Here is a 26,146-nt window from a genome sequence, read left to right as displayed (position 1 = left end):
GACTCTGTACCGGTACCCTCTGTATATAGCCTCCACATTGACTCTGTACCAGTACCCCCTGTATATAGCATCCACATTGACTCTGTACCGGTACCCTCTGTATATAGCCTCCACATTGACTCTGTACCGGTACCCTCTGTATATAGCCTCCACATTGACTCTGTACCGGTACCCTCTGTATATAGCCTCCACATTGACTCTGTACCGGTACCCTCTGTATATAGCCTCCACATTGACTCTGTACCGGTACCCTCTGTATATAGCCTCCACATTGACTCTGTACCGGTACCCTCTGTATATAGCCTCCACATTGACTCTGTACCGGTACCCTCTGTATATAGCCTCGCTATTGTTATTTTACTGCTGCTGTTGAATTATTTGATACTTTTATTTTCATGTGTTGTTAATTGTTGTTTAAGGGCTTGTAAGTACGCATTTCATTGTAAGGTCTACTACACCTGTTGTATTCAGCATTTCATTGTAAGGTCTACCTACACCTGTTGTATTCAGCATTTCATTGTAAGGTCTACCTACACCTGTTGTATTCAGCATTTCATTGTAAGGTCTACCTACACCTGTTGTATTCAGCATTTCATTGTAAGGTCTACCTACATCTGTTGTATTCAGCATTTCATTGTAAGGTCTACCTACATCTGTTGTATTCAGCATTTCATTGTAAGGTCTACTACACCTGTTGTATTCAGCATTTCATTGTAATGTCTACCTACACCTGTTGTATTCAGCATTTCATTGTAAGGTCTACCTACACCTGTTGTATTCAGCATTTCATTGTAATGTCTACCTACACCTGTTGTATTCAGCATTTCATTGTAATGTCTACCTACACCTGTTGTATTCAGCATTTCATTGTAATGTCTACCTACACCTGTTGTATTCAGCATTTCATTGTAAGGTCTACTACACCTGTTATATTCAGCATTTCATTGTAAGGTCTACCTACACCTGTTGTATTCAGCATTTCATTGTAATGTCTACCTACACCTGTTGTATTCAGCATTTCATTGTAATGTCTACCTACACCTGTTGTATTCAGCATTTCATTGTAAGGTCTACCTACACCTGTTGTATTCAGCATTTCATTGTAAGGTCTACCTACACCTGTTGTATTCAGCATTTCATTGTAATGTCTACCTACACCTGTTGTATTCAGCATTTCATTGTAAGGTCTACCTACACCTGTTGTATTCAGCATTTCATTGTAATGTCTACCTACACCTGTTGTATTCAGCATTTCATTGTAAGGTCTACCTACACCTGTTGTATTCAGCATTTCATTGTAAGGTCTACCTACACCTGTTGTATTCAGCATTTCATTGTAAGGTCTACCTACACCTGTTGTATTCAGCATTTCATTGTAATGTCTACCTACACCTGTTGTATTCAGCATTTCATTGTAATGTCTACCTACACCTGTTGTATTCAGCATTTCATTGTAAGGTCTACCTACACCTGTTGTATTCAGCATTTCATTGTAATGTCTACCTACACCTGTTGTATTCGGCGCATGTTACAAATAAAATGACATTTGATACGGACCATGGATGCACACATCAAGGGAACTGCTGCTTTGGACTAACAGACACCTTACATCAGGCAGCAGACCTTCCCTCCAGAGGAGGCCCTCTTCGTTAAGACTGGAGGATACAATACATCCCATGGTAGTGGAGATGATCTGGGCACTTATTATGTGACTTGTTAAGCACGTTTGTACTCCTGAACTTCAAAGGGTTTGAATACTTATTGACTCAAGACATTTCAGCTTTTAATATTTTATTAATTTGTAAAACTAAATTTAACATAATTACACTTTGACATTATGGGGTATTGTGTGTAGGCCAGTGACATTTTAAAAAATGTAATACATTTTAAATTCAGGCTGTAACACAACAAAATGTGTGGAAAAAGTCAAGGGGTGTTGAATACTTTCTGAAGGACATGTATTTTGTTTTCATGTATTTTCATGAGGACCACAATGGAAAAGAATGGCAATTGTACTCGATTCACATGTGTGGTTATATTGTGTTTTAAAAGTGGTCAAATAAATACACACAAAATAGTTCACGTTTCAGTGCAAGGACACATCGCGAATCTGCTGTCATGTCTCGCTGTTGCCATAGAAACTGCTTCCAGTGTTAAAACCGATTTTACTCTTTAAAATCTATTGTTAAAAAAAACGACGTTTATATGAAGATGAACTCGCTGTAGATAATATACTTTTTTTTCGTGATATACAAACAGCTGTGTATGATTATGAATTAAATGTATAGAAACACAACTGAGTTCTGTTGTTAAAATCTGACTTCATAACGAATCTGCTTCCGCGAATAAGAAATTGACAGACGAAGCTGTGCAAAACAGCGGCGATAGCAAAAGAAGGCTAGATAGCTAACCGAACAAATACATGTCTCACTCGTCCAGAATAGCTCGTCTAATATTAATTCAGATCTATAACGATGCGCGGCTTATACAATTGTAAACGAGGTGGTTTTAAGATCGAGTAAATGTCTACTAGCCAGTTAAGGCGGAGCGTACTGTACACATCTAACTTTAGTGGAATTCCAGCTTCACAGCCAACATCATCGACGACGACGTAAAAAAAATAAACAAACAAACAAACAACAATATTTAACATAGCTAAATATCAGCAGCATGGATACGAATGTGCAGAAGAGACGCGAGAACAAGAAATCACTGCGTGTAAAAGTGATCAGCCTTGGCAATGCCGAGGTGGGCAAGGTGAGTCAACTAACGTTTAGGTCAGCTATTCTGCTGTACCCAAACTAGTATCAGGTGTATATATATATATATATATATATATATATATATATATATATATATATATGTACAGTATGAATGAGCCAGGGAGTAACGTTAAATGGCTGCAGCCAAAGCCCTTTAGCGTTATAATGTAACCCAGACGATCTCTGCTGTAACCCAAAAGCCGGCAGATGGTGTTATTGAGTCATTCCAATGTCACCACCTGCCGAGAAGGGTGTAATTGTATATATATATGTATATATTCCTGGCAAAATGTAAATAGTTATTATGTATGCTTGTTTGCATGTGATTATTCCTCTTTTGTTTGTTGATATTGTTAATAAATAAAATAAATAATATATATGTATATATTTGAACATACATGCAAACTATTTACAATTCCAGGAATCCTAAAAACAAACAAATCATATTAATTAATAATACAACGAGTTTTAATTTTATTTTTGTGTTTTTCATTTGAGTTAAAGTAGTGCCATATTGTTTAAATTAATTTATAAAGTGAAAAAAGTTAGGTTTTGAAATGGACCATTTGTATTTGTGAATATGAGAATTATTAGCAGTTAAATTAAATATACTACATCTATGTCAGAATTTCTGAAATAAATAATTATATCAAAACCATTAAATAGTACAACCGGTCCTATTTTGTTGTTGTAAGAAATACTGTATGTCAATCCAAAACATTCTGCTATAAATACAGGCAAAATGGTCTACTTCTCCATTCCACAGAAATCACATTTATAGTCAATATTCAGCTTGAATCTTTCCAAAACATGTTTCACAGGATAAATTATATGTAACATTTTAAATGAATTTACCTTTACTTTGTTACTGATACAATATTTGTTAGCAATTTTCCATGTTTTCCCCCATTTGTATATCACCATAGATATCTGACCAAAATTATCTTGCTGAGGGAATTGTAGTATCACAAACAATATTCCTAATCTGTTTATTACTACAATTATCTTTGGTGTTAATAATATTGCTAATGAATATATTTTCATGTAAATCTACGTTACTTACATCAACCACAGAGGGATTTAAAAGAGAAACAAACCTCCTTGGAATCGCATCAAAAACAATTGCATATTCTTTTGGGGTTATTGGAATTTTAAACTTATCAAGAAATTCCCCATGTGAGAGTAAATATCCATCCTCATTCAGTAACTGACCAACCAAAATCATTTGGTTGGTCAGCACAGTAGCACAGTAGCACAGTTGGTAGAGCATGGCGCTTGTAACGCCAGGGTAGTGGGTTCGATTCCCGGGACCACCCATACGTAGAATGTATGCACACATGACTGTAAGTCGCTTTGGATAAAAGCGTCTGCTAAATGGCATATATTAGTATTATTATATATTATTCTCAAACCAGTTACGGAAAAAAATACTTATTTTTTAAAATCGTATATCTTTTCTTGTTCCATATAAAGTATCTGTGAGGGGAAAAATTGTGTTTATACGCTAACATCCAAGCTAAAATGTCCTGCTTATGGAATTTGGCCAACGTTACTGGGATTTTATCAATATCAAAATGACATCGAAGCAAACATTCTAAACCACCAACTGAGTCCAATAAACACTTGGGGAAGACATTCCAAATACTGTTCTGCTTCTACTTCAGAATCCAATTTATTTTATTATTTAGAGACCTCCGTGTTCTTGGGTATTAGTGAGAATATATTTTTGCAGATAGTGAGGCTTGTTCCTCCAAATAAAATGATAAACAATCTTATCTAAGTCCTTTACAATTTTACGGGACAATTCAAGTGATAACGAGACATAAACTGAGCTAATATAATCCTTCCTGAGCTAATATAATCCTTTCATTTTTGGACAATAAACCCAGACTGTATAACAAAATATCTCTCAGCAACCAGAGGTTCAATTTCTTCTTTGTTTTCTCATTAATGGGGTTAAAGTTTAATTCACTCGTTTTTTTCATCCTTGCATATAACAATTCCAAGATAATTAACTTTATATTTGATTGGGATAACATATGCTTCCTTTAAAACACTACCCTTGAGTGGAAATAAGACTAATTTAATTTATATTAATTTTCAAACCCGAAACTAAGGAAAAGTCTTCAATACAGGAAACTGCTTTAGAAACCTCATTCCTGTCTCTTAAAAATATGGTGGTATCATCAGCCAGTTGACACAGTTTAAATTAATTTCCAAGTGCTGAAACACCTTGAAAATTAAATTTCTTGATATGAAGAGCCATAATTTGAGTAACAAATACAAATAGACTAATTGGGCAGCCCTGCCTAATGCCTCGGCCAATATAGATTTCTTTTGTATTCTCATCGGGATTATTATTAATCATTCATTTACATATGGAAGTCTTTTCACCTGCCCCTTTTTCTAAATTAAAGAAATATATATATATATATTTTATTTCTTCCCTCTTCCATCCATTTTGGTCTTGATCTTACAAACGCTCCTCGGGCCTTTTCCTCGTAGATACAGTCGAACTGCATTTGCAATGATGATAGCTCCAGTAATTCCTGATTAGTGAGTTACGTTTTTTTTAGTATAATCCATTATCCCCTTTATGATGTCATATGCTCTCTCTCTCTTGGCACGAGCAATTTCTTTCCCCATTGAAATAGCCAAAAGCCTTAATGAAATTTCATTAGCTCCCAGTAACTTCCTAACGTATTCATAACACAGCCACAATTCCAGTATTTATCAATAATTCCTGCTACTTCCTTCTTAAATACTTAATTCTCTTGTTCATTTACCAGTAACCTTTACTAACTGTTTTGTTGACAAACCGTGCATATTTATCTTTATTGAGATCACTTTGTGGTGTGTTAAAATCGATGGTTCAATCGAGACTGTATCAACCTTCTCGGCCATATCTTCAGATATCAGCCAGAAGTCAATATGGGATTGTATAGATACATCTTTGGTCCTCCATGTAAACATCATCTTATCTGGCTTCTTATGTCTCCAAATATCTAGAACACCTACTAACCTTAGACATATATTCCGTATCCTACAAACAGAATTGCTATCCTTAGGAGGCCATCTATCTAGATTATCATGTTATCATCCGATAATACTTTTATTTTCCTTTTGACCCACATTTCAAAAGTGTCACAAGCGTGAAGATGTCGAGGTGTAGGCGGAGCAAATGCCTCCACTGGACAGCAGCATGTAAATGATTTAATGCAATATTCAACACAGCCTGAAACTAATGCCTGCGCAATTGTGTAAATGTTTCTTACATTACTAGCCAGAATGTTGAATAAAATACCATTTAGACTTACTCTACCGGTTATCTGTGCAGTTTGTGCTTCAACTGCTTTAGATTTTTGACAAAATATCCACAGCAAAGTATTGTTTACCCAAGACAGCAGGTAGGTATAGTTAAGCCTAGTTTGATATTGGATATTCTGTTCTCTCTCATCAATAGCAAATGAACCATGACAATGAACAGGGTATATTTTGAACCAGGGGAGGATGGAAAACAATACACTTAATTTTTTATTTTTTATCCTTTTAAAAGATTTACACATTAAAGGTGTCGATTTGTTCTCCATCCACAGATTCAGTATTTAACATTTTCATGGCATGCTTGGTTCAATAGCTATTGACGAGAGAATCGAATATCCAATATAAAACTACTTTTACCTCGGTGCAGAAGGAAACATATACAGGACCAACTGGCTCTTAAAGGTTTAATCTACATTCTGGCTTGTAACCGACTTTTTACATGATTTTGTAGGCATTCGTTTCAGGCTGTTTATAAAAATGAATTGTGTATTACTGTCTTATCGATAAGACTGTATTCAACACTGATATGTACAGTATGCCAGCCAGCTAGGGTAGCCATAAAAATATCACCTACTCAGGCCGTCAGTGCAGTTCCAGCTGGCCGAGAGGCATTATTAGGTAGGTAACTGTAGCACAGAGAATTTTCTACCACCTTTTTACATGACGGTACTTGCTCAATTTCCAAGTTGGAAGACAACATGTCTTCTAGATGTAACGGATGTGAAACGGCTAGCTTAGTTAGCGGTGCGCGCTAAATAGCGTTTCAATCAGTGACGTCAGCTTTTCAATCGGTAACGTCACTCTCTCTGAGACCTTGGAAGTAGTAGTTCCCCTTTGCTCTGCAAAGGGCCGCGACTTTTGTGGAGCGATGGGTAACGATGCTTCGAGGGTGACTGTTGTTGATGTGTGCAGAGGGTCCCTGGCTCGCACCCGGGTATGGGCGAGGGGACGGTGTAAAGTTATACTGTTACATAGACTTCCATGTCTAGTTTCAATAGGCTCATTTGAATTTAGAAAATTTAGCTCTGTAAAAAAATGTTTTTTTAAAAAGCGACCCATCAATGTGGACACCCCAAAGTGCTGCATGTCATGATGACACTCACCTGTCCACAATCAACGGAGACAATATTTTGAACAAACAAGATGGAGGCGTACAACATTGTTGGATTACTTCATGGAGCAAAACACGTTTATTTATTTTAATAACAGAGCATTTTATAAATTCAATGATTTATTTTAATAATTTATTAATTTATTTTAATATCAGAGCATTTTCTAAATTCAATGATTTATTTTAATAATTTATTAATTTATTTTAATATCAGAGCATTTTCTAAATTCAATGATTTATTTTAATAACAGAGCCATTTCTAAATTCAAACGAACCTCCCTGCAACTAGACATGGACGTTTAGAAGATGTTTTCTTCCAAGTCTGGAATTGAGGAAGTATCGGCAATTTTAAAGGTTGGTTTGAAAATCCTCTGTGCTGCACTGAACATGACCCACCTAATAAGGCCAAGCAGCCAGCGGGAACAACAACAATGGTGCCATTTTGAATAGCAAGGGAAGCCAATGAACACCCATTCATTCACAGGGAAGCCAATGAACACCCATTCATTCACAGGGAAGCCAATGAACACCCATTCATTCACAGGGAAGCCAATGAACACCCATTCATTCACAGGGAAGCCAATGAACACCCATTCATTCACAGGGAAGCCAATGAACACCCATTCATTCACAGGGAAGCCAATGAACACCCATTCATTCACAGGGAAGCCAATGAACACCCATTCATTCACAGGGAAGCCAATGAACACCCATTCATTCACAGGGAAGCCAATGAACACCCATTCATTCACAGGGAAGCCAATGAACACCCATTCATTCACAGGGAAGCTAATGAATTCTTACCATCACCAATGAACACCCATTCATTCACAGGGAAGCCAATGAACACCCATTCATTCACAGGGAAGCCAATGAACACCCATTCATTCACAGGGAAGCCAATGAACACCCATTCATTCACAGGGAAGCCAATGAACACCCAGTCATTCACAGGGAAGCCAATGGACACCCATTCATTCACAGGGAAGCCAATGGACACCCATTCATTCACAGGGAAGCCAATGGACACCCATTCATTCACAGGGAAGCCAATGAATTCTTACCATCACCAATGAACACCCATTCTTTCACAGGGAAGCCAATGAACACCCATTCATTCACAGGGAAGCCAATGAACACCCATTCATTCACATGGAAGCCAATGAACACCCATTCATTCACAGGGAAGCCAATGAACACCCATTCATTCACAGGGAAGCCAATGAACACCCATTCATTCACAGGGAAGCCAATGAACACCCATTCATTCACAGGGAAGCCAATGAACACCCATTCATTCACAGGGAAGCCAATGAACACCCATTCATTCACATGGAAGCCAATGAACACCCATTCATTCACAGGGAAGCAAATGAACACCCATTCATTCACATGGAAGCCAATGAACACCCATTCATTCACATGGAAGCCAATGAACACCCATTCATTCACATGGAAGCCAATGAACACCCATTCATTAACAGGGAAGCCAATGAACACCCATTCATTCACAGGGAAGCCAATGAACACCCATTCATTCACAGGGAAGCCAATGAACACCCATTCATTCACAGGGAAGCCAATGAACACCCATTCATTCACAGGGAAGCCAATGAATTCTTACCATCACCAATGAACACCCATTCATTCACATGGAAGTCAATGAATTCTTACCATCACCAATGAACACCCATTCATTCACATGGAAGCCAATGAATTCTTACCATCACCAATGAACACCCATTCATTCACATGGAAGCCAATGAATTCTTACCATCACCAATGAACACCCATTCATTCACAGGGAAGCCAATGAATTCTTACCATCACCAATGAACACCCATTCATTCACAGGCCACTGCTGCAGAGAATGAATTCTGACTTTAGTTTACATGTGTAATGTTGCTGTTATCTAACCCTAGTTGATACAGCTCGTTGTTTTCGTCATTGCAGAGCTGCATCATCAAGCGATACTGTGAGAAGAGGTTTGTGCCCAAGTATCTGGCCACCATAGGGATTGACTATGGGGTCACCAAGTAAGTTGACCCCAATGATGATGAATTCATTTGAAATAATTAAATAATTTGTTGTTCAGTTCCATTGCTGTCAGATGGTTCCAGATAAAGGAGACCAGTGTACTGTAGAGCAGTGGTTCTCAACCATGTTCATTTTTATTAGTAATCCTACTAGTTCTCCTGGTTGAGAACCACTGATGTGGAGACTTCTGAAGTCGGTGTGTGACTGATTTTGAGCGTTTGTTGTCCATCAGAGTCCAGGTGCGTGACAGGGAGATCAAAGTGAACATCTTTGACATGGCAGGACACCCCTTCTTCTACGAGGTCAGTACCTTTTACAACCCCGGTCATGTTGGATCTACGTCCTGACATACTGGAACACCATGTTTTACACATAAACGTCTGCGCCCTCATGTCCAGACATGCATCCTGCCACCAAGAGGCCAGTCTCTCTGTCTCTTTATTTATATATATACAGTGGGGCAAGAAAAGTATTTAGTCAGCCACCAATTGTGCAAGTTCTCCCACTTAAAAAGATGAGAGGCCTGTAATTTTCATCATAGGTACACTTCAACTATACAAAATGAGAAAAAAAAATCCAGAAAATCACATTGTAGGATTTTTAATGAATTTATTTGCAAATGATGGTGGAAAATAAGTAATAAGTATATATATATATGACACACAGACAGACACGTACTGCTGTTTCTGTACTGCTGTTCTTGTGGAGCAGTTCATTATTTTTCTAGTCGGGGGTGCTGCTTTTACACAAATCATCGTTAAGTCAAACACATTACTGAAGAAGTGCAACTCATGTTTTATTCAATTTTAGCCCATTTCATCGCTCTCTCTGTCTCTGTGTCTCTCTGTGTGTCTCTCTCTCTCTGTCTCTATGTGTCTCTGTGTGTCTCTCTCTCTCTGTCTGTCTCTCTCTGTCTCTGTCTGTCTCTCTCTCTCTCTGTCTCTGTCTCTGTCTCTGTCTCTGTCTCTGTCTCTGTCTCTGTCTCTGTCTCTCTCTCTCTCTCTCTCTCTCTCTCTCTCTCTCTCTCTGTCTCTGCAGGTTCGTAATGAGTTCTATAAGGACAGCCAGGGAGTGGTGTTGGTGTACGACGTAGGTCTGAGGGAGAGTTTTGATGCGCTGGACAACTGGCTGAGTGAGATGAAACAGGAGATGGGTTCCCAGGCTAACATGGAGAGCATCGTTTTTGTCGTCTGTGCCAACAAGGTATGTGTGTGTATAATTGTTCTTCTCTGTGTACCAGGTTCACTGGACTTAGCTGTGTGTGTATCTGTGTATGTATGTGTGTGTGTGTGTGTGTGCTCCCTCCAGGTGGACCTGACTAAGCGTCGTGTGGTAGACGAGGGAGAGGGTAGGCTGTGGGCGGAGTCAAGAGGGTTCCACTACTTTGAGACGTCAGCACAGAGTGGAGAGGGTATCAGTGAGATGTTTCAGGTATGTATACACACACACACACACACACACACACACACACACACACACACACACACACACACAGACACACAGAGAGATATATAGCTTGTACTGATCTGTGTGTGTTCTCCAGGCGTTTTTCTCCTCCATAACGGACATGTGTGAGAACGGCGGGAAGCGACCGGTGGCAGAGGTCAGTGTCGGCTTCACCAAGGAGCAGGCCGACACCATCCGACGCATACGGAACAGCAAGGACTCCTGGGATATGCTGGGGGTCAAACCTGGAGCCACACGGTAAGAGAAGGGGTCAAAGGTCAAACCTGGATCCTTAAGCCCAGTCCAGAAACAGGGATCAAACACACTCTAATTCTCTATACAGCTCTGGTTCTAAATTGGAACACAGTGTCTGTACAGTAGTAACATGTTATACAGTTCTGGTTCTAAATTGGAACACAGTGTCTGTACAGTAGTAACATGTTATACAGCTCTGGTTCTAAATTGGAACACAGTGTCTGTACAGTAGTAACATGTTATACAGCTCTGGTTCTAAATTGGAACACAGTGTCTGTACAGTAGTAACATGTTATACAGCTCTGGTTCTAAATTGGAACACAGTGTCTGTACAGTAGTAACAAGTTATACAGCTCTGGTTCTAAATTGGAACACAGTGTCTGTACAGTAGGTAACATGTTATACAGCTCTGGTTCTAAATTGGAACACGGTGTCTGTACAGCTCTGGTTCTAAATTGGAACACAGTGGCTGTACAGTAGTAACATGTTATACAGCTCTGGTTCTAAATTGGAACACAGTGGCTGTACAGTAGTAACATGTTATACAGCTCTGGTTCTAAATTGGAACACAGTGTCTGTACAGCTCTGGTTCTAAATTGGAACACAGTGTCTGTACAGTAGTAACATGTTATACAGCTCTGGTTCTAAATTGGAACACAGTGTCTGTACAGTAGGTAACATGTTATACAGCTCTGGTTCTAAATTGGAACACGGTGTCTGTACAGCTCTGGTTCTAAATTGGAACACAGTGGCTGTACAGTAGTAACATGTTATACAGCTCTGGTTCTAAATTGGAACACAGTGTCTGTACAGTAGTAACATGTTATACAGCTCTGGTTCTAAATTGGAACACAGTGTCTGTACAGTAGTAACATGTTATACAGCTCTGGTTCTAAATTGGAACACGGTGTCTGTACAGTAGTAACATGTTATACAGCTCTGGTTCTAAATTGGAACACAGTGTCTGTACAGTAGTAACATGTTATACAGCTCTGGTTCTAAATTGGAACACAGTGTCTGTACAGTAGTAACATGTTATACAGCTCTGGTTCTAAATTGGAACACAGTGTCTGTACAGCTCTGGTTCTAAATTGGAACACAGTGTCTGTACAGTAGTAACATGTTATACAGCTCTGGTTCTAAATTGGAACACAGTGTCTGTACAGCTCTGGTTCTAAATTGGAACACAGTGTCTGTACAGTAGTAACATGTTATACAGCTCTGGTTCTAAATTGGAACACAGTGTCTGTACAGCTCTGGTTCTAAATTGGAACACAGTGGCTGTACAGTAGTAACATGTTATACAGCTCTGGTTCTAAATTGGAACACAGTGTCTGTACAGTAGTAACATGTTATACAGCTCTGGTTCTAAATTGGAACACAGTGTCTGTACAGTAGTAACATGTTATACAGCTCTGGTTCTAAATTGGAACACAGTGTCTGTACAGTAGTAACATGTTATACAGCTCTGGTTCTAAATTGGAACACAGTGTCTGTACAGTAGTAACATGTTATACAGCTCTGGTTCTAAATTGGAACACGGTGTCTGTACAGTAGTAACATGTTATACAGCTCTGGTTCTAAATTGGAACACAGTGTCTGTACAGCTCTGGTTCTAAATTGGAACACGGTGTCTGTACAGTAGTAACATGTTATACAGCTCTGGTTCTAAATTGGAACACAGTGTCTGTACAGCTCTGGTTCTAAATTGGAACACAGTGTCTGTACAGCTCTGGTTCTAAATTGGAACACGGTGTCTGTACAGTAGTAACATGTTATACAGCTCTGGTTCTAAATTGGAACACAGTGGCTGTACAGCAGTAACATGCTATACAGCTCTTCACAATGCTGTATGGGTTTTGTCTGACAGCCGTTCTGAACACCTCACACCGACCCGCTAATATAGAAAATGCACTGTAGGCTACATTTGGAGATGGCAGGATTTTATTTTGCCTGATCTATGTATGTTTCTGCTTGTAATTTCCGACATCTTGGTTTGTATTTGTCAGTCAACTTGTCTATAATTAGATACATGCAGCTTCTCTTCTGTCATTATACACTGAGTGTAGAAAACATGAGGATCATTGAGTCCTAATATTGAGTTTGCACCCACTTTTGCCCTGAGAACAGCCTCAATTCATCGGGACATGGGACTCTACAAGGTGTTGAAAGTGTTCCACAGGGATGCTGGACCCATGTTGACTCTACAAGGTGTCGATAGTGTTCCACAGGGATGCTGGCCCATGTTGACTCTACAAGGTGTCGATAGTGTTCCACAGGGATGCTGGACCCATGTTGACTCTACAAGGTGTCGATAGCGTTCCACAGGGATGCTGGACCCATGTTGACTCTACAAGGTGTCGATAGCGTTCCACAGGGATGCTGGCCCATGTTGACTCTACAAGGTGTTGAAAGTGTTCCACAGGGATGCTGGCCCATGTTGACTCTACAAGGTGTTGAAAGTGTTCCACAGGGATGCTGGACCCATGTTGACTCTACAAGGTGTTGAAAGCGTTCCACAGGGATGCTGGCCCATGTTGACTCTACAAGGTGTCGATAGCGTTCCACAGGGATGCTGGCCCATGTTGACTCTACAAGGTGTCGATAGCGTTCCACAGGGATGCTGGACCCATGTTGACTCTACAAGGTGTCGATAGTGTTCCACAGGGATGCTGGACCCATGTTGACTCTACAAGGTGTCGATAGTGTTCCACAGGGATGCTGGACCCATGTTGACTCTACAAGGTGTCGATAGCGTTCCACAGGGATGCTGGCCCATGTTGACTCTACAAGGTGTTGAAAGTGTTCCACAGGGATGCTGGCCCATGTTGACTCTACAAGGTGTTGAAAGTGTTCCACAGGGATGCTGGACCCATGTTGACTCTACAAGGTGTCGATAGCGTTCCACAGGGATGCTGGACCCATGTTGACTCTACAAGGTGTTGAAAGCGTTCCACAGGGATGCTGGACCCATGTTGACTCTACAAGGTGTCGATAGCGTTCCACAGGGATGCTGGACCCATGTTGACTCTACAAGGTGTTGAAAGTGTTCCACAGGGATGCTGGACCCATGTTGACTCTACAAGGTGTCGATAGTGTTCCACAGGGATGCTGGACCCATGTTGACTCTACAAGGTGTTGAAAGTGTTCCACAGGGATGCTGGACCCATGTTGACTCTACAAGGTGTCGATAGCGTTCCACAGGGATGCTGGACCCATGTTGACTCTACAAGGTGTTGAAAGTGTTCCACAGGGATGCTGGACCCATGTTGACTCTACAAGGTGTCGATAGCGTTCCACAGGGATGCTGGACCCATGTTGACTCTACAAGGTGTCGATAGTGTTCCACAGGGATGCTGGACCCATGTTGACTCTACAAGGTGTTGAAAGTGTTCCACAGGGATGCTGGACCCATGTTGACTCTACAAGGTGTTGAAAGTGTTCCACAGGGATGCTGGACCCATGTTGACTCTACAAGGTGTTGAAAGTGTTCCACAGGGATGCTGGACCCATGTTGACTCTACAAGGTGTCGATAGTGTTCCACAGGGATGCTGGACCCATGTTGACTCTACAAGGTGTTGAAAGTGTTGCACAGGGATGCTGGACCCATGTTGACTCCAACGCTTCCCACAGTTGTGTCAAGTTGGCTGGTGGTGGACCATTCTTGATACACACGGGAAACAGTTGAGCGTGAAAAGCCCAGCAGCGTAGCAGTCCTTGACACACTCAAACCGGTGTGCCTGGCACCTACCCCGTGCAAAGGCACTTAAAAAAAAATGTGTCTTCCCAATTCACCCTCTGAATGACACAGATACACACAGATACACAATCCATGTTCCCCAATGCTGAAAGAGGGGCCTGAGTGTAAAAGCTTTGGAAGTGGGTTCTGGTCATCTTTAATAGCTGATTCTAAGATTTGTATTTGATCATATATGTTTTGGCTGTTTTTTCTTTTTTTTTATATAGAGCTGAAAATACTTTAGAAGTGGTTTATCCATACATCTCCATTCTGGATAGCTAACTCTTCGTGTTGTTCTAGGTTTAGTGTGTTTAGTGTTTCCCAGAAGTAGATTAGATTCTGTGGATTCTTCAATCACAATATGAGCTGTTTTCTGACAAACTTGTTTTTTCTTTGTGCATTTCTGTATCGTTTTAGTTATTCAGTGAAAGTGAGTCGTTCTTAAACTGACCTCTCACTAAACAAATCCCTATCTTCCCTGATATATTGAGCGGGGTTGGGGGCTTGGATTAAGCGAGGGGATTAGGTGACACTGGGAAATCTCATTGTAGTCCGTCCACCTGACGATCAACTCTGACACACACAAAGCAGCTTCAACAGCGTCCTCGTCTTGATCTCATTTTTGTTCCTGTTTGTGTTTCCAGGGAGGAGGTTAACAAGGCTTACAGGAAGCTGGCTGTGCTGCTCCATCCGGATAAGTGCGTTGCCCCGGGCAGCGAGGATGCTTTCAAGGCCGTGGTGAACGCTCGCACCTCCCTGCTCAAGAACATCAAGTAGACGCCAGCTAGGGACTGCTCACCCTGACCCCTAACCCCTCGCCATGTTTCCTCGTCTAATACCACCTCACCTTCAGAACATCATCAGCTTCTCTACCCCCTCCCAAACCACAAAACCAACCCTTCCCCCTTCTCTGCTCTCCATCCCTCCCACCCCAGCCCTCTCCTCTCAAACCAGATGCCATGACATTTTCCTACAACAGAGTTTTATAAAGTCACTACTGATGATGTGCCACAGCAACTCAGTCTCTCTGTACGGAAGACTATCATCAATGCTTTACACAGTAGTCTTTCACACACTTGAGAGAGAAGTGACTGGAATACTGGGTGTGTCATCTGCTTGGTCAGTTGTGTTTTCTCTGGTCCAGAGCCTTCAAACGGCTTGTTGACCTCTCCTGTTTTAAGGAAGGCTCAGCATCAGCAAGCCACATGTAACGCCCTGGACAAGAGCTATATATGTGTACACGTAACACCCTGGACAAGAGCTATATATGTGTAAACATGAATGGTTGGTTGTCGTAAGGGTTGGTTGTCGTAAGGGTTGGTTGTCGTAAGGGTTGGTTGTCAGAAGGGGTGGTTGTCAGAAGGTGGGTAATGTGTCTGGGTTGATGCTTGTGATCTAATGATCTTACTTGGGGTCTCTGACTCTCTGGGCAAGCTGATCCCGTAGACATAAACAAGTACATACTTATATCCATACTTAACCAGTGTCATACATCCCTACACTAACTTACTGTCCATACTACACTCCAGCCCCTACTCAGCCCTCTGAACATGCTTACTCCAGCCAGCCCCATACAGTAGACGTGGTTGGGGGTTCATTCCTTGTTAATCATTGGCTCATTGGTGAAATTAGCATTCAGACAATATCTTTAAGTAAATAATTTATTAATGCAATTTCAGACAGGAAGTTGACAATGGGAACATGGCACCAATGTTTCCGAGTAAGTTCTGCAAAATAGAAAAGGTCCCAAGTTGCTTTTCTCATGCTTGCAGTCAACCCCATGTGACGTAACTGCCTACGTCATTACCTTCTACTCATGAGACCAAAACCATGCCGACACAGCTATATAAACAAGAGTTTTAGTGTTATCTAAAAGCTTAGCAGTAAATGTCCAAGTTGATTTATAGTGGAATGTCTAACTCGTTTCTTATCTCTTACACAACCCTGCAGAGTTCTGTCTCAGTCACACATCTCTCAGACCGTTTCTTTATAAGAGGCAGAGACTAGAAACGACTGGAACAATATTAAACCTCTATAATGGATATATATTGTTCATCTGTAGTCTAGGACCCTATAAATGTAAGGAGGGAGTCTTATAACCCCTCCCCTTCTATTAATACAACATAAGCATAATCAATTATTATAATACATCAAACATTTGTTACAGCCCCCATCATGACCCCTAGGTGAACCCCTGACAACCTCAGTGTACTGAGGGGTATGAAAACTAGCAGAGATAGGGAAACTACAGCACACTAACCTCTAAGTCATCCTGGCTCTAGAGGGTCATACGTACCAGTCAAAAGGTGGGACACACTTACTCATTCAAGTTTTTTTTTTTAAACATAAAAAAAAATATATATACTATTTTCTACATCATAGCATCATATTGAAGACATCAAAACTATGAAATAACATGTGGAATCATGTAGCCAAAAAAAGTGTTAAACAAATCAAAATAGATTTTAGATTTTAGATTCTTCAAAGTCGCCGACCTTTGCCTTGATGACAGCCATGCACACTCTTGGCATTCTCTCAACCAACTTCACCTGGAATGCTTTTCCAACATCCTTGAAGGAGTTCCCACATATGCTGAGCACTTGTTGGCTGCTTTTCCTTCACTCTGCGGTCCAACTCATCCTAAACCATCTCATTTGGGTTGAGGTCGGTGATTGTGGAGGCCAGGTAATCTGATGCAGCACTCCATCACTCTCCTTCTTGGTCAAATAGCCCTTACACAGCCTGGAGGTGTGTTGCGTCATTGTCCTGTCGAAAAACAAACGATAGTTCCACTAAGCACAAACAAGATGGGATGGCGTATCACTGCAGAATACTGTGGTAGCCATGCTGGTTAAGTGTGCCTTGAATTCTAAATAAATCAGACAGTAAAGCACCATCACGCCATCTCCTCCATGCTTCAATGTGGGAACCACACATGCAGAGATCATCCGTTCACCTACTCTGCGTCTCACAAAGACACACGGCGTTCGTCCGTTCATAGTTTTGATGTATTCACTGTTATTCTACAATGTAGAAAATAGTAAAACATGAAGAAAAACCCTTGAATGAGTAGGTGTGTCCAAACCTTTGACTGGTACTGTATATCCACCATCACCCTCTACAGATCCCCAGGTCTCACTACTGTCCACTACAGATCCTCAGGTCTCACTACTGTCCACTACAGAACCCCAGTTCTCACTACTGTCCACTACAGAACCCCAGGTCTCATTACTGTCCACTACAGAACCCCAGGTCTCACTACTGTCCACTACAGATCCCCAGGTCTCACTACTGTCCACTACAGAACCCCAGGTCTCACTACTGTCCACTACAGAACCCCAGGGCTCACTACTGTCCACTACAGAACCCCAGGTCTCACTACAGAACCCCAGGTCTCACTACTGTCCACTACAGAACCCCAGGTCTCACTACTGTCCACTACAGAACCCCAGGTCTCACTACTGTCCACTACAGAACCCCAGGTCTCACTACTGTCCACTACAGAACCCCAGGTCTCACTACTGCCCACTACAGAACCCCAGGTCTCACTACTGTCCACTACAGAACCCCAGGTCTCACTACTGTCCACTACAGAACCCCAGGTCTCACTACTGTCCACTACAGAACCCCAGGTCTCACTACTGTCCACTACAGAACCCCAGGTCTCACTACTGTCCACTACAGAACCCCAGGTCTCACTACTGTCCACTACAGAACCCCAGGGCTCACTACTGTCCATTACAGAACCTCAGTTCTCACTACCGTCCACTACAGAACCCCAGGTCTCACTACTGTCCACTACAGAACCCCAGGTCTCACTACCGTCCACTACAGAACCCCAGGTCTCACTACTGTCCATTACAGAACCCCAGGTCTCACTACCATCCACTACAGAACCCCAGGTCTCACTACTGTCCACTACAGAACCCCAGGTCTCACTACTGTCCACTACAGAACCCCAGGTCTCACTACTGTCCACTACAGAACCCCAGGTCTCACTACTGTCCACTACAGAACCCCAGGTCTCACTACTGTCCACTACAGAACCCCAGGTCTCACTACTGTCCACTACAGATCCCCAGGTCTCACTACTGTCCACTACAGAACCCCAGGTCTCACTACTGTCCACTACAGAACCCCAGGTCTCACTACTGTCCACTACAGAACCCCAGGTCTCACTACTGTCCACTACAGAACCCCAGGTCTCACTACTGTCCACTACAGAACCCCAGGTCTCACTACTGTCCACTACAGAACCCCAGTTCTCACTACTGTCCACTACAGAACCCCAGGTCTCACACTGTCCACTACAGAACCCCAGGTCTCACACTGTCCACAGAACCCCAGGTCTCACTACTGTCCACTACAGAACCCCAGGTCTCACTACTGTCCACTACAGAACCCCAGGTCTCACTACCGTCCACTACAGAACCCCAGGTCTCACTACTGTCCACTACAGAACCCCAGGTCTCACTACTGTCCACTACAGAACCCCAGGTCTCACTACTGTCCACTACAGAACCCCAGGTCTCACTACTGTCCACTACAGAACCCCAGGTCTCACTACTGTCCACTACAGAACCCCAGGTCTCACTACTGTCCACTACAGAACCCCAGGTCTCACTACTGTCCACTACAGAACCCCAGGTCTCACTACTGTCCACTACAGAACCCCAGGTCTCACTACTGTCCACTACAGAACCCCAGGTCTCACTACTGTCCACTACAGAACCCCAGGTCTCACTACTGTCCACTACAGAACCCCAGGTCTCACTACTGTCCACTACAGAACCCCAGGTCTCACTACTGTCCACTACAGAACCCCAGGTCTCACTACTGTCCACTACAGAACCCCAGGTCTCATTACTGTCCACTACAGAACCCCAGGTCTCACTACTGTCCACTACAGAACCCCAGGTCTCACTACTGTCCACTACAGAACCCCAGGTCTCACTACTGTCCACTACAGAACCCCAGGTCTCACTACTGTCCACTACAGAACCCCAGTTCTCACTACTGTCCACTACAGAACCCCAGGTCTCACTACTGTCCACTACAGAACCCCAGGTCTCACTACTGTCCACTACAGAACCCCAGGTCTCACTACTGTCCACTACAGAACCCCAGGTCTCACTACTGTCCGCTACAGAACCCCAGTTCTCACTACTGTCCACTACAGAACCCCAGGTCTCACTACTGTCCACTACAGAACTCCAGGTCTCACTACTGTCCACTACAGAACCCCAGTTCCCACTACAGTGTTATTACTGTACGATTGGACCAATTGACTGACATGTTTATTAAGGTACAACTAAAACACCAGAAGATAGAATCTGATTTAGTAGCGAACTCTGTCGAGATGTGGCATGTATATGAAATCCATACCATTTATATACTACACCAAACCAAGCCCGTTGCCAAATCCCAGTAGTTATAGACAGTTTGTTATACCAGTCTGGATAATCAGTCATACTGGATGATATCACAATATTCACAATATTCATCCACTTAAAAGTTTACTATATATTTTCATATTCATATATTGTTTTAGATTATGATTTTTTCAAATGTTATATATAATGAATATCATTACACCGCCTTCAAACGAGTACTGAAATGTCTCGCCGGTGACCTCATAGCTTACAGAGCACCTTACTGGTGGATAGAGCTGTGACATCAGCAGGACCAACTTTAACAGTGGTGTTTTACGTGAAGAACAAGATGATAGAAGAGGCTATGGTCATAGAAATAGAGTCTATAGAAGGGTCCTAGCTAGAGCCTCTAACCCTATTAACTTGAATGGTGGAAGCCTGTTCTATAGATTATATTTCTATAGTTATGAGAAACTGGGACATGACAAATGTACTAGTACGTGACAAAGCATATTCAATGACTTACTCTGTTCTATTATTATTGTGTATATATATATTATTATTTTTTTAAAGTTATACTTGAAAATGGCATGATATAATTTACTCATCAAGGTTTTTTTAACTTGTAAAAAAATAATAAGATTGAGAACTTGTAAAAGTGAGCAGGTTAACTTAGTGAATGTGCTATGTGATACATCCTTTTGGTCATTGTTTTTATAGACACTCAAGAATAAATGAAATAATTATATTAATTTAGTTTTCATTAAAAGGCAAGAGGTGTTTGTTTACTGTTCCCATTGTGCCAAGTGACTGACATGTTAAGGTACAACTAAGGAATACATCTGAAAATATAGAATCTGATTTAGTCCAAGCAGTGAGAACTGTATTTAAAGACATGCTCCGGTACTTTGGCGACTAGTAAGTTTAAAAACATTTTTTTTTTTTAAACCTCTCGCTTTGGGCTGGATGTGTCAATGTGCAGTTCCATACATGCAGAATTACAGTTTCACCTCAATTAGACACTAAAAATCCCTCGTTTGAAAGCGACTGTTTTCTGGAAGCTGTGCCGTGCCATTTTCCCTACATTCCCCCCCCCCATGTGCGCCAGCCCCCTAGCAATTCAAGTTCTAGGCAATGAACTGCAGATTGACGCATTTAAGTGACATCTAGCAAGAGGCCTGTCCAACATTATCCAATGAGGTTGCAGGGTGGGCCCATTAGCAGAGAGAGAGAGGCAGAGAGAGAGAGGCAGAGAGAGAGAGGCAGAGAGACAGAGAGAGAGAAGCAGAGAGAGAGAAGCAGAGAGAGAGAAGCAGAGAGAGAGAAGCAGAGAGAGAGGCAGAGAGAGAGAGGCAGAGAGAGAGAGAAGCAGAGAGAGAGGGGGGCAGAGAGAGAGAGGCAGAGAGAGAGAGAAGCAGAGAGAGAGAGGCAGAGAGAGAGAGAGAGAGAAGCAGAGAGACAGAGAGAGAGAAGCAGAGAGAGAGGGGCAGAGAGAGAGAAGCAGAGAGAGAGGGGCAGAGAGAGAGAGGCAGAGAGAGAGAGAGAGGGAGCGAGAGTGATGGTGTGGTGTACATATCTGCTCATATGTGATGCTATTTTCGGGGACCACATTTTGCTTGTGAGCGCTACTTTCAGAACTAGTGGCTGAAAAGTATGCAAAAGTATCCGGAGAATCTCTTTAACCACGGAGACAGATGTTGCATGTATATGAAATACTATTTATATTTTTATATAAACACCAGAAGAGTGAACATGTGTATACTATAGACCTGTGGAACGGAACGTGTATTGATTTATGATTGATCATGTTCTCCTTTTCGGGAAGTATTGAGACCATTGACTTTTGTTATGTTACAGCCTTATTCTAAAATTGATAAAATGTGTTTTTTTTTCCCCTCATCAATCTACACACAATCCCCCATAATAACAAAGCTGCACAGATATTTTCAGGTCTCTCCAGAGATGTTCGATCGGGTTCAAGTCCAGTCTCTGGCTGGGCCACTCAATGACCTTTTTCAGAGACTTGTCCCGAAGCCACTGCTGCGTTGTCTTGGCTGTGTGTTTTAGGGTCGTTGTCCTGTTGAAAGGTGAACCTTCGCCCCAGTCTGAGGTCCTGATCGCTCTGGAGCAGGTTTTCATCAAGGATCTTTCTGTACTTTGCTCCGTTCATCTTTGCCTCAATCCTGACTAGTTTCCCAGTCCCTGCCACTGAGAAACATCCCCACAGCCTAATGCTGCCACCACCATGCTTCACCGTAGGGATGGTGCCAAGTTTCCTCCAGAAGTGACGCTTGGCATTCAGGTCACAGAGTTTAATCTTGGTTTCATCAGACCAGAGAATCTTGTTCTTCGTGGTCTGAAAGTCCCTTAGGTGCCTTTTAGCAAACTCCAAGCGGGCTGTTGTGCCTTTTACTGAGGAGTGGCTTCCGTCTGGTCACTCTACCATAAAGGCCTGATTGGTCGAGTGCTGCAGAGATGGTTGACCTTCTGGAAGGTTCTCTCATCTCCACAGAGGAACCATAGAGCTCTGTCAGAGTGAGTATCAGGTTCTTGGTCACCTCCCTGTCCAAGGCTCTTCTCCTCCCTTCTTCTTGCTCAGGCGACCAGCTCTAGGAAGAGTCTCGATGGTTCCAATCTTCTTCCATTTAAGAATGATGGAGGCCACTGTGTTCTTGGGGACCTTCAATGCTGCAGACATGTTTTGGTACACTTCCCCATCTGTGCCTCGACACTGTGTCTCGGAGCTCTATGGGCAATTCCTTCGACCTCATAGCTTGGTTTTTGCTCTGACATATACACTGTCAACTGGGGGACCTTGTATAGACAGGTGTGTGCCTTTCCAAATCATGTCCAATCAATTGAATTTACCACAGGTGGATTCCAATCAAGTTGTAGAAAGTGTCTCATGGATGATCAATGGAAACAGGATGCACCTGAGCTCAATTTCGAGTCATTGCGAAGGGTCTGAATACTTATGTAAATACCGTATTTCATTATTATTATTTTTTTTATACATTTGCAAACATAAAAAAAAAAACTTGTTTTCGCTTTGTCATTATGGGGTATTGTGATGTCATTATGGGGTATTGTGATGTCATTATGGGGTATTGTGATGTCATTATGGGGTATTGTGTGTAGATTGAGGATTAGTATTATGTGAATCCATTTTAGAATAAGGCTGTTACGTCACAAAATGTGTACAAAGTCAAGGGGTCTGAATACTTTCCGAATGTACTGGACAGTATGTGAATATATATGGTGATGTTTTCAATTTTATAAGAGGGTATTTATTAGACTCAATAGTAGCATGTTTTGAACCAAGACAGAGCACAGTGAGTGAGCAGTGACAACCGAGTGAGGGATCATTATCTTTGATACCTTGTGATAGCTAATGGTGTTAGCTTCGATACAGTGTATTAACTTGGTTAAGTGTGTGTGTGTGTGTGTGTGTGTGTGTGTGTGTGTGTGTGTGTGTGTGTGTGTGTGTGTGTGTGTGTGTGTGTGTGTGTGTGTGTGTGTGTGTGTGTGTGTGTGTGTGTGTGTTCGAATAATGGGGTTATGATGTGTTAGCTTTGATGCTTTAGTAAGTGTGAAGCAGTGCCTGGAGGTTAATGCCAACTGGTTGGTGTGTGTAGTGACAGTATGTTTTACACTCCAGGCATGGCTGTGTTTGGTCTTTGTGTGTGTGTGTGTGTGTGTGTGTGTGTGTGTGTGTGTGTGTGTGTGTGTGTGTGTGTGTGTGTGTGTGTGTGTGTGTGTGTGTGTGTGAGACACCATGATGCTGATAATGACTCCAGGGCTGAACCTTCCTCTCTGTTGTATCTGCAGTCTATCCACGAGGTTTGATAATGACTCCAGGGTTGAACCTTCCTCTCTGTTGTATCTGCAGTCTATCCACGAGGTTTGATAATGACTCCAGGGTTGAACCTTCCTCTCTGTTGTATCTGCAGTCTATCCACGAGGTTTGATAATGACTCCAGGGTTGAACCGTCCTCTCTGTTGTATCTGCAGTCTATCCACGAGGTTTGATAATGACTCCAGGGTTGAACCTTCCTCTCTGTTGTATCTGCAGTCTATCCACAAGGTTTGATAATGACTCCAGGGTTGAACCGTCCTCTCTGTTGTATCTGCAGTCTATCCACTAGGTTTGATAATGACTCCAGGGTTGAACCGTCCTCTCTGTTGTATCTGCAGTCTATCCACGAGGTTTGATAATGACTCCAGGGTTGAACCTTCCTCTCTGTTGTATCTGCAGTCTATCCACGAGGTTTGATAATGACTCCAGGGTTGAACCTTCCTCTCTGTTGTATCTGCAGTCTATCCACGAGGTTTGATAATGACTCCAGGGTATCTGCAGTCTATCCACGAGGTTTGATAATGACTTGACGGTCCTCTCTGTTGTATCTGCAGTCTATCCACGAGGATCAGGGTTGAACCTCTCTGTTGTATCTGCAGTCTATCCACAGTTTGATAATGACTCCAGGGTTGAACCGTCCTCTCTGTTGTATCTGCAGTCTATTCACTAGGTTTGATAATGACTCCAGGGTTGAACCGTCCTCTCTGTTGTATCTGCAGTCTATCCACGAGGTTTGATAATGACTCCAGGGTTGAACCGTCCTCTCTGTTGTATCTGCAGTCTATCCACGAGGTTTGATAATGACTCCAGGGTTGAACCGTCCTCTCTGTTGTATCTGCAGTCTATCCACGAGGTTTGATAATGACTCCAGGGTTGAACCGTCCTCTCTGTTGTATCTGCAGTCTATCCACGAGGTTTGATAATGACTCCAGGGTTGAACCGTCCTCTCTGTTGTATCTGCAGTCTATCCACAAGGTTTGATAATGTGCTGCATGTTGCTATTGTGACTGTTTTTTTGTTTAATAAACAACAATAAGGAAAAAACCCATCTGCTTGGTCTCTGGTCAATGTGTCACAGACTGTCTACTGTGTGTGTTAGAGGCTGTCCTCTTGGGGACAGGATGTGATTGGGTGACCCTTGACCTCAAGGCAATGGCATGCTGGTTATAATCTGAATAACAGGCTGATGGTCAGAAGAATCTGGTTATCCCTTCCCAAGGCTGATCAGGCTGAGTAAAGCAGGCACACTGCCGTCTGATCACACACGTCAGGAAGCACCGTATAGACTTGGAGTTAGTCGACACCATGACTGGACAACTGGAACACAGTGGGAGACGACAGGAGTGACACCAATGTTCTAACCGTTCCACTGTCAATTGAAACCAGCGTTGTGGTCAATCTGAATTAAAGACAGTCAATTCAGTGAAGTTGATTTTTAAATCTCAAATTTAAACGAAATAAATAAGAAAATTGCTTTTACTTTTCAGTTAATTGCGAATTCATTCAAAATAGTTACCCCTTTTCCCAATTATTGGATTGGAATTTCAATTTACTTCCTGACTTGACTGCCATCAATTCAAATTGACCCTGAATGAAACGGTGTCACAGTACACTACAGCTCCTGCACTGTGTGTAGGCTCAGTACAATGCTTACTATTGGACAACTGGAAGTTCTACCAACACGTTGACTGTAGCACTCGCTCTTAGAAAACATTGGACCAAAACTACTGAACCCTCGCCCTCCTTTCGGCAAATCTGATCACGCCTCCATTTCGCGCCTCCCTTCCCTTCCTATGGGCAGAAACTCACAGGAAGTACCCATGTTACGCTGGTCTGACCAATCGGAATTCATGCTTCAAGATTGTTTTGATCACTCGGACTGGGATATGTTCCCGGGTGGCCTCTGAGAATAACATTGACGAATACACGGATACTGTGACTGAGTTTATCAGGAAATGTATAGAAGATGTTGTACCCACTGTGACAACTGATTGCCCACTACAATGTCTTCAGGAGAGACAGGATTGAAGGAAGAGCAGGGGGTGTGATGATCTACATTAAAGAGCATATCCGATGTAAACTAATTGAGTGGTCATGTGATAATGAACTAGAATGTATCGGCCTGAACGTTACACTGTCTCCACAAATGTCTTTTACCCTTATTGGAATGTACAGGCCACCTTCCACCAAAAGTCTGTTTTACCCTTATTGGGATGTACAGACCACCTTCCACCAAAAGTCTG

General features: G+C 42.2%; 1 protein-coding gene and 1 long non-coding RNA gene across 51 annotated transcripts; both read left to right on the top strand.

Annotated features, from left to right (window-relative positions):
• The first annotated feature begins 2,082 nt into the window (after nt 1-2,082).
• On the top strand, nt 2,083-24,949 carry LOC118375873 (dnaJ homolog subfamily C member 27). 50 transcript variants are annotated; one of them, XM_052485706.1, is made up of 12 exons: nt 2,083-2,757; nt 9,151-9,233; nt 9,467-9,536; nt 10,273-10,437; nt 10,543-10,665; nt 10,778-10,938; nt 15,320-17,807; nt 18,308-18,517; nt 18,878-18,967; nt 19,383-19,592; nt 19,923-24,375; nt 24,574-24,949. In XM_052485706.1, the coding sequence occupies exons 1-7, from the start codon at nt 2,671-2,673 to the stop codon at nt 15,450-15,452; spliced, it is 822 nt and encodes a 273-aa protein (XP_052341666.1). In that variant the 5' UTR covers nt 2,083-2,670; the 3' UTR covers nt 15,453-17,807; nt 18,308-18,517; nt 18,878-18,967; nt 19,383-19,592; nt 19,923-24,375; nt 24,574-24,949. The 50 variants fall into 50 exon arrangements, with proteins under 50 accessions (XP_052341666.1, XP_052341667.1, XP_052341623.1 ...); XM_052485707.1 differs by lacking the exons at nt 18,308-18,517; nt 19,383-19,592; nt 19,923-24,375; nt 24,574-24,949 and adding exons at nt 18,098-18,217; nt 19,833-19,874 and having other exon boundaries at nt 18,938-18,967; XM_052485663.1 differs by lacking the exons at nt 2,083-2,757; nt 9,151-9,233; nt 9,467-9,536; ... (1 more) ...; nt 10,543-10,665; nt 10,778-10,938 and adding an exon at nt 18,068-18,187 and having other exon boundaries at nt 15,448-17,987; nt 18,458-18,517; nt 18,578-18,967; nt 19,023-24,375.
• LOC127913524 (uncharacterized) lies at nt 13,290-14,462 on the top strand. The gene is made up of 3 exons (XR_008085875.1): nt 13,290-13,388; nt 13,729-13,874; nt 14,022-14,462. It is a non-coding gene; the product is annotated as an uncharacterized LOC127913524 (long non-coding RNA).
• Nucleotides 24,950-26,146: the final 1,197 nt, after the last annotated feature.

The sequence above is a fragment of the Oncorhynchus keta genome, chromosome 29, assembly GCF_023373465.1.
Source record: "Oncorhynchus keta strain PuntledgeMale-10-30-2019 chromosome 29, Oket_V2, whole genome shotgun sequence".
NCBI lineage: Eukaryota > Metazoa > Chordata > Actinopteri > Salmoniformes > Salmonidae > Oncorhynchus > Oncorhynchus keta.
The sequence above is the reverse complement of the archived record's forward strand: the minus strand, read 5'-3'. Positions and strand labels throughout refer to the sequence as shown.

Coding starts and splice junctions, on each gene's coding strand:
- LOC118375873 (XM_052485658.1), top strand. CDS start 17,741: ATGAGTAGGTGTGTCCAAACCTTTGACTGGTACTGTATATCCACCATC. Junction 17,988..18,217: donor TGTCCACTACAGAACCCCAG/GTCTCACTACTG, acceptor ACAGAACCCCAG/GTCTCACTACTGTCCACTAC. Junction 18,518..18,577: donor CGTCCACTACAGAACCCCAG/GTCTCACTACTG, acceptor ACAGAACCCCAG/GTCTCACTACTGTCCACTAC.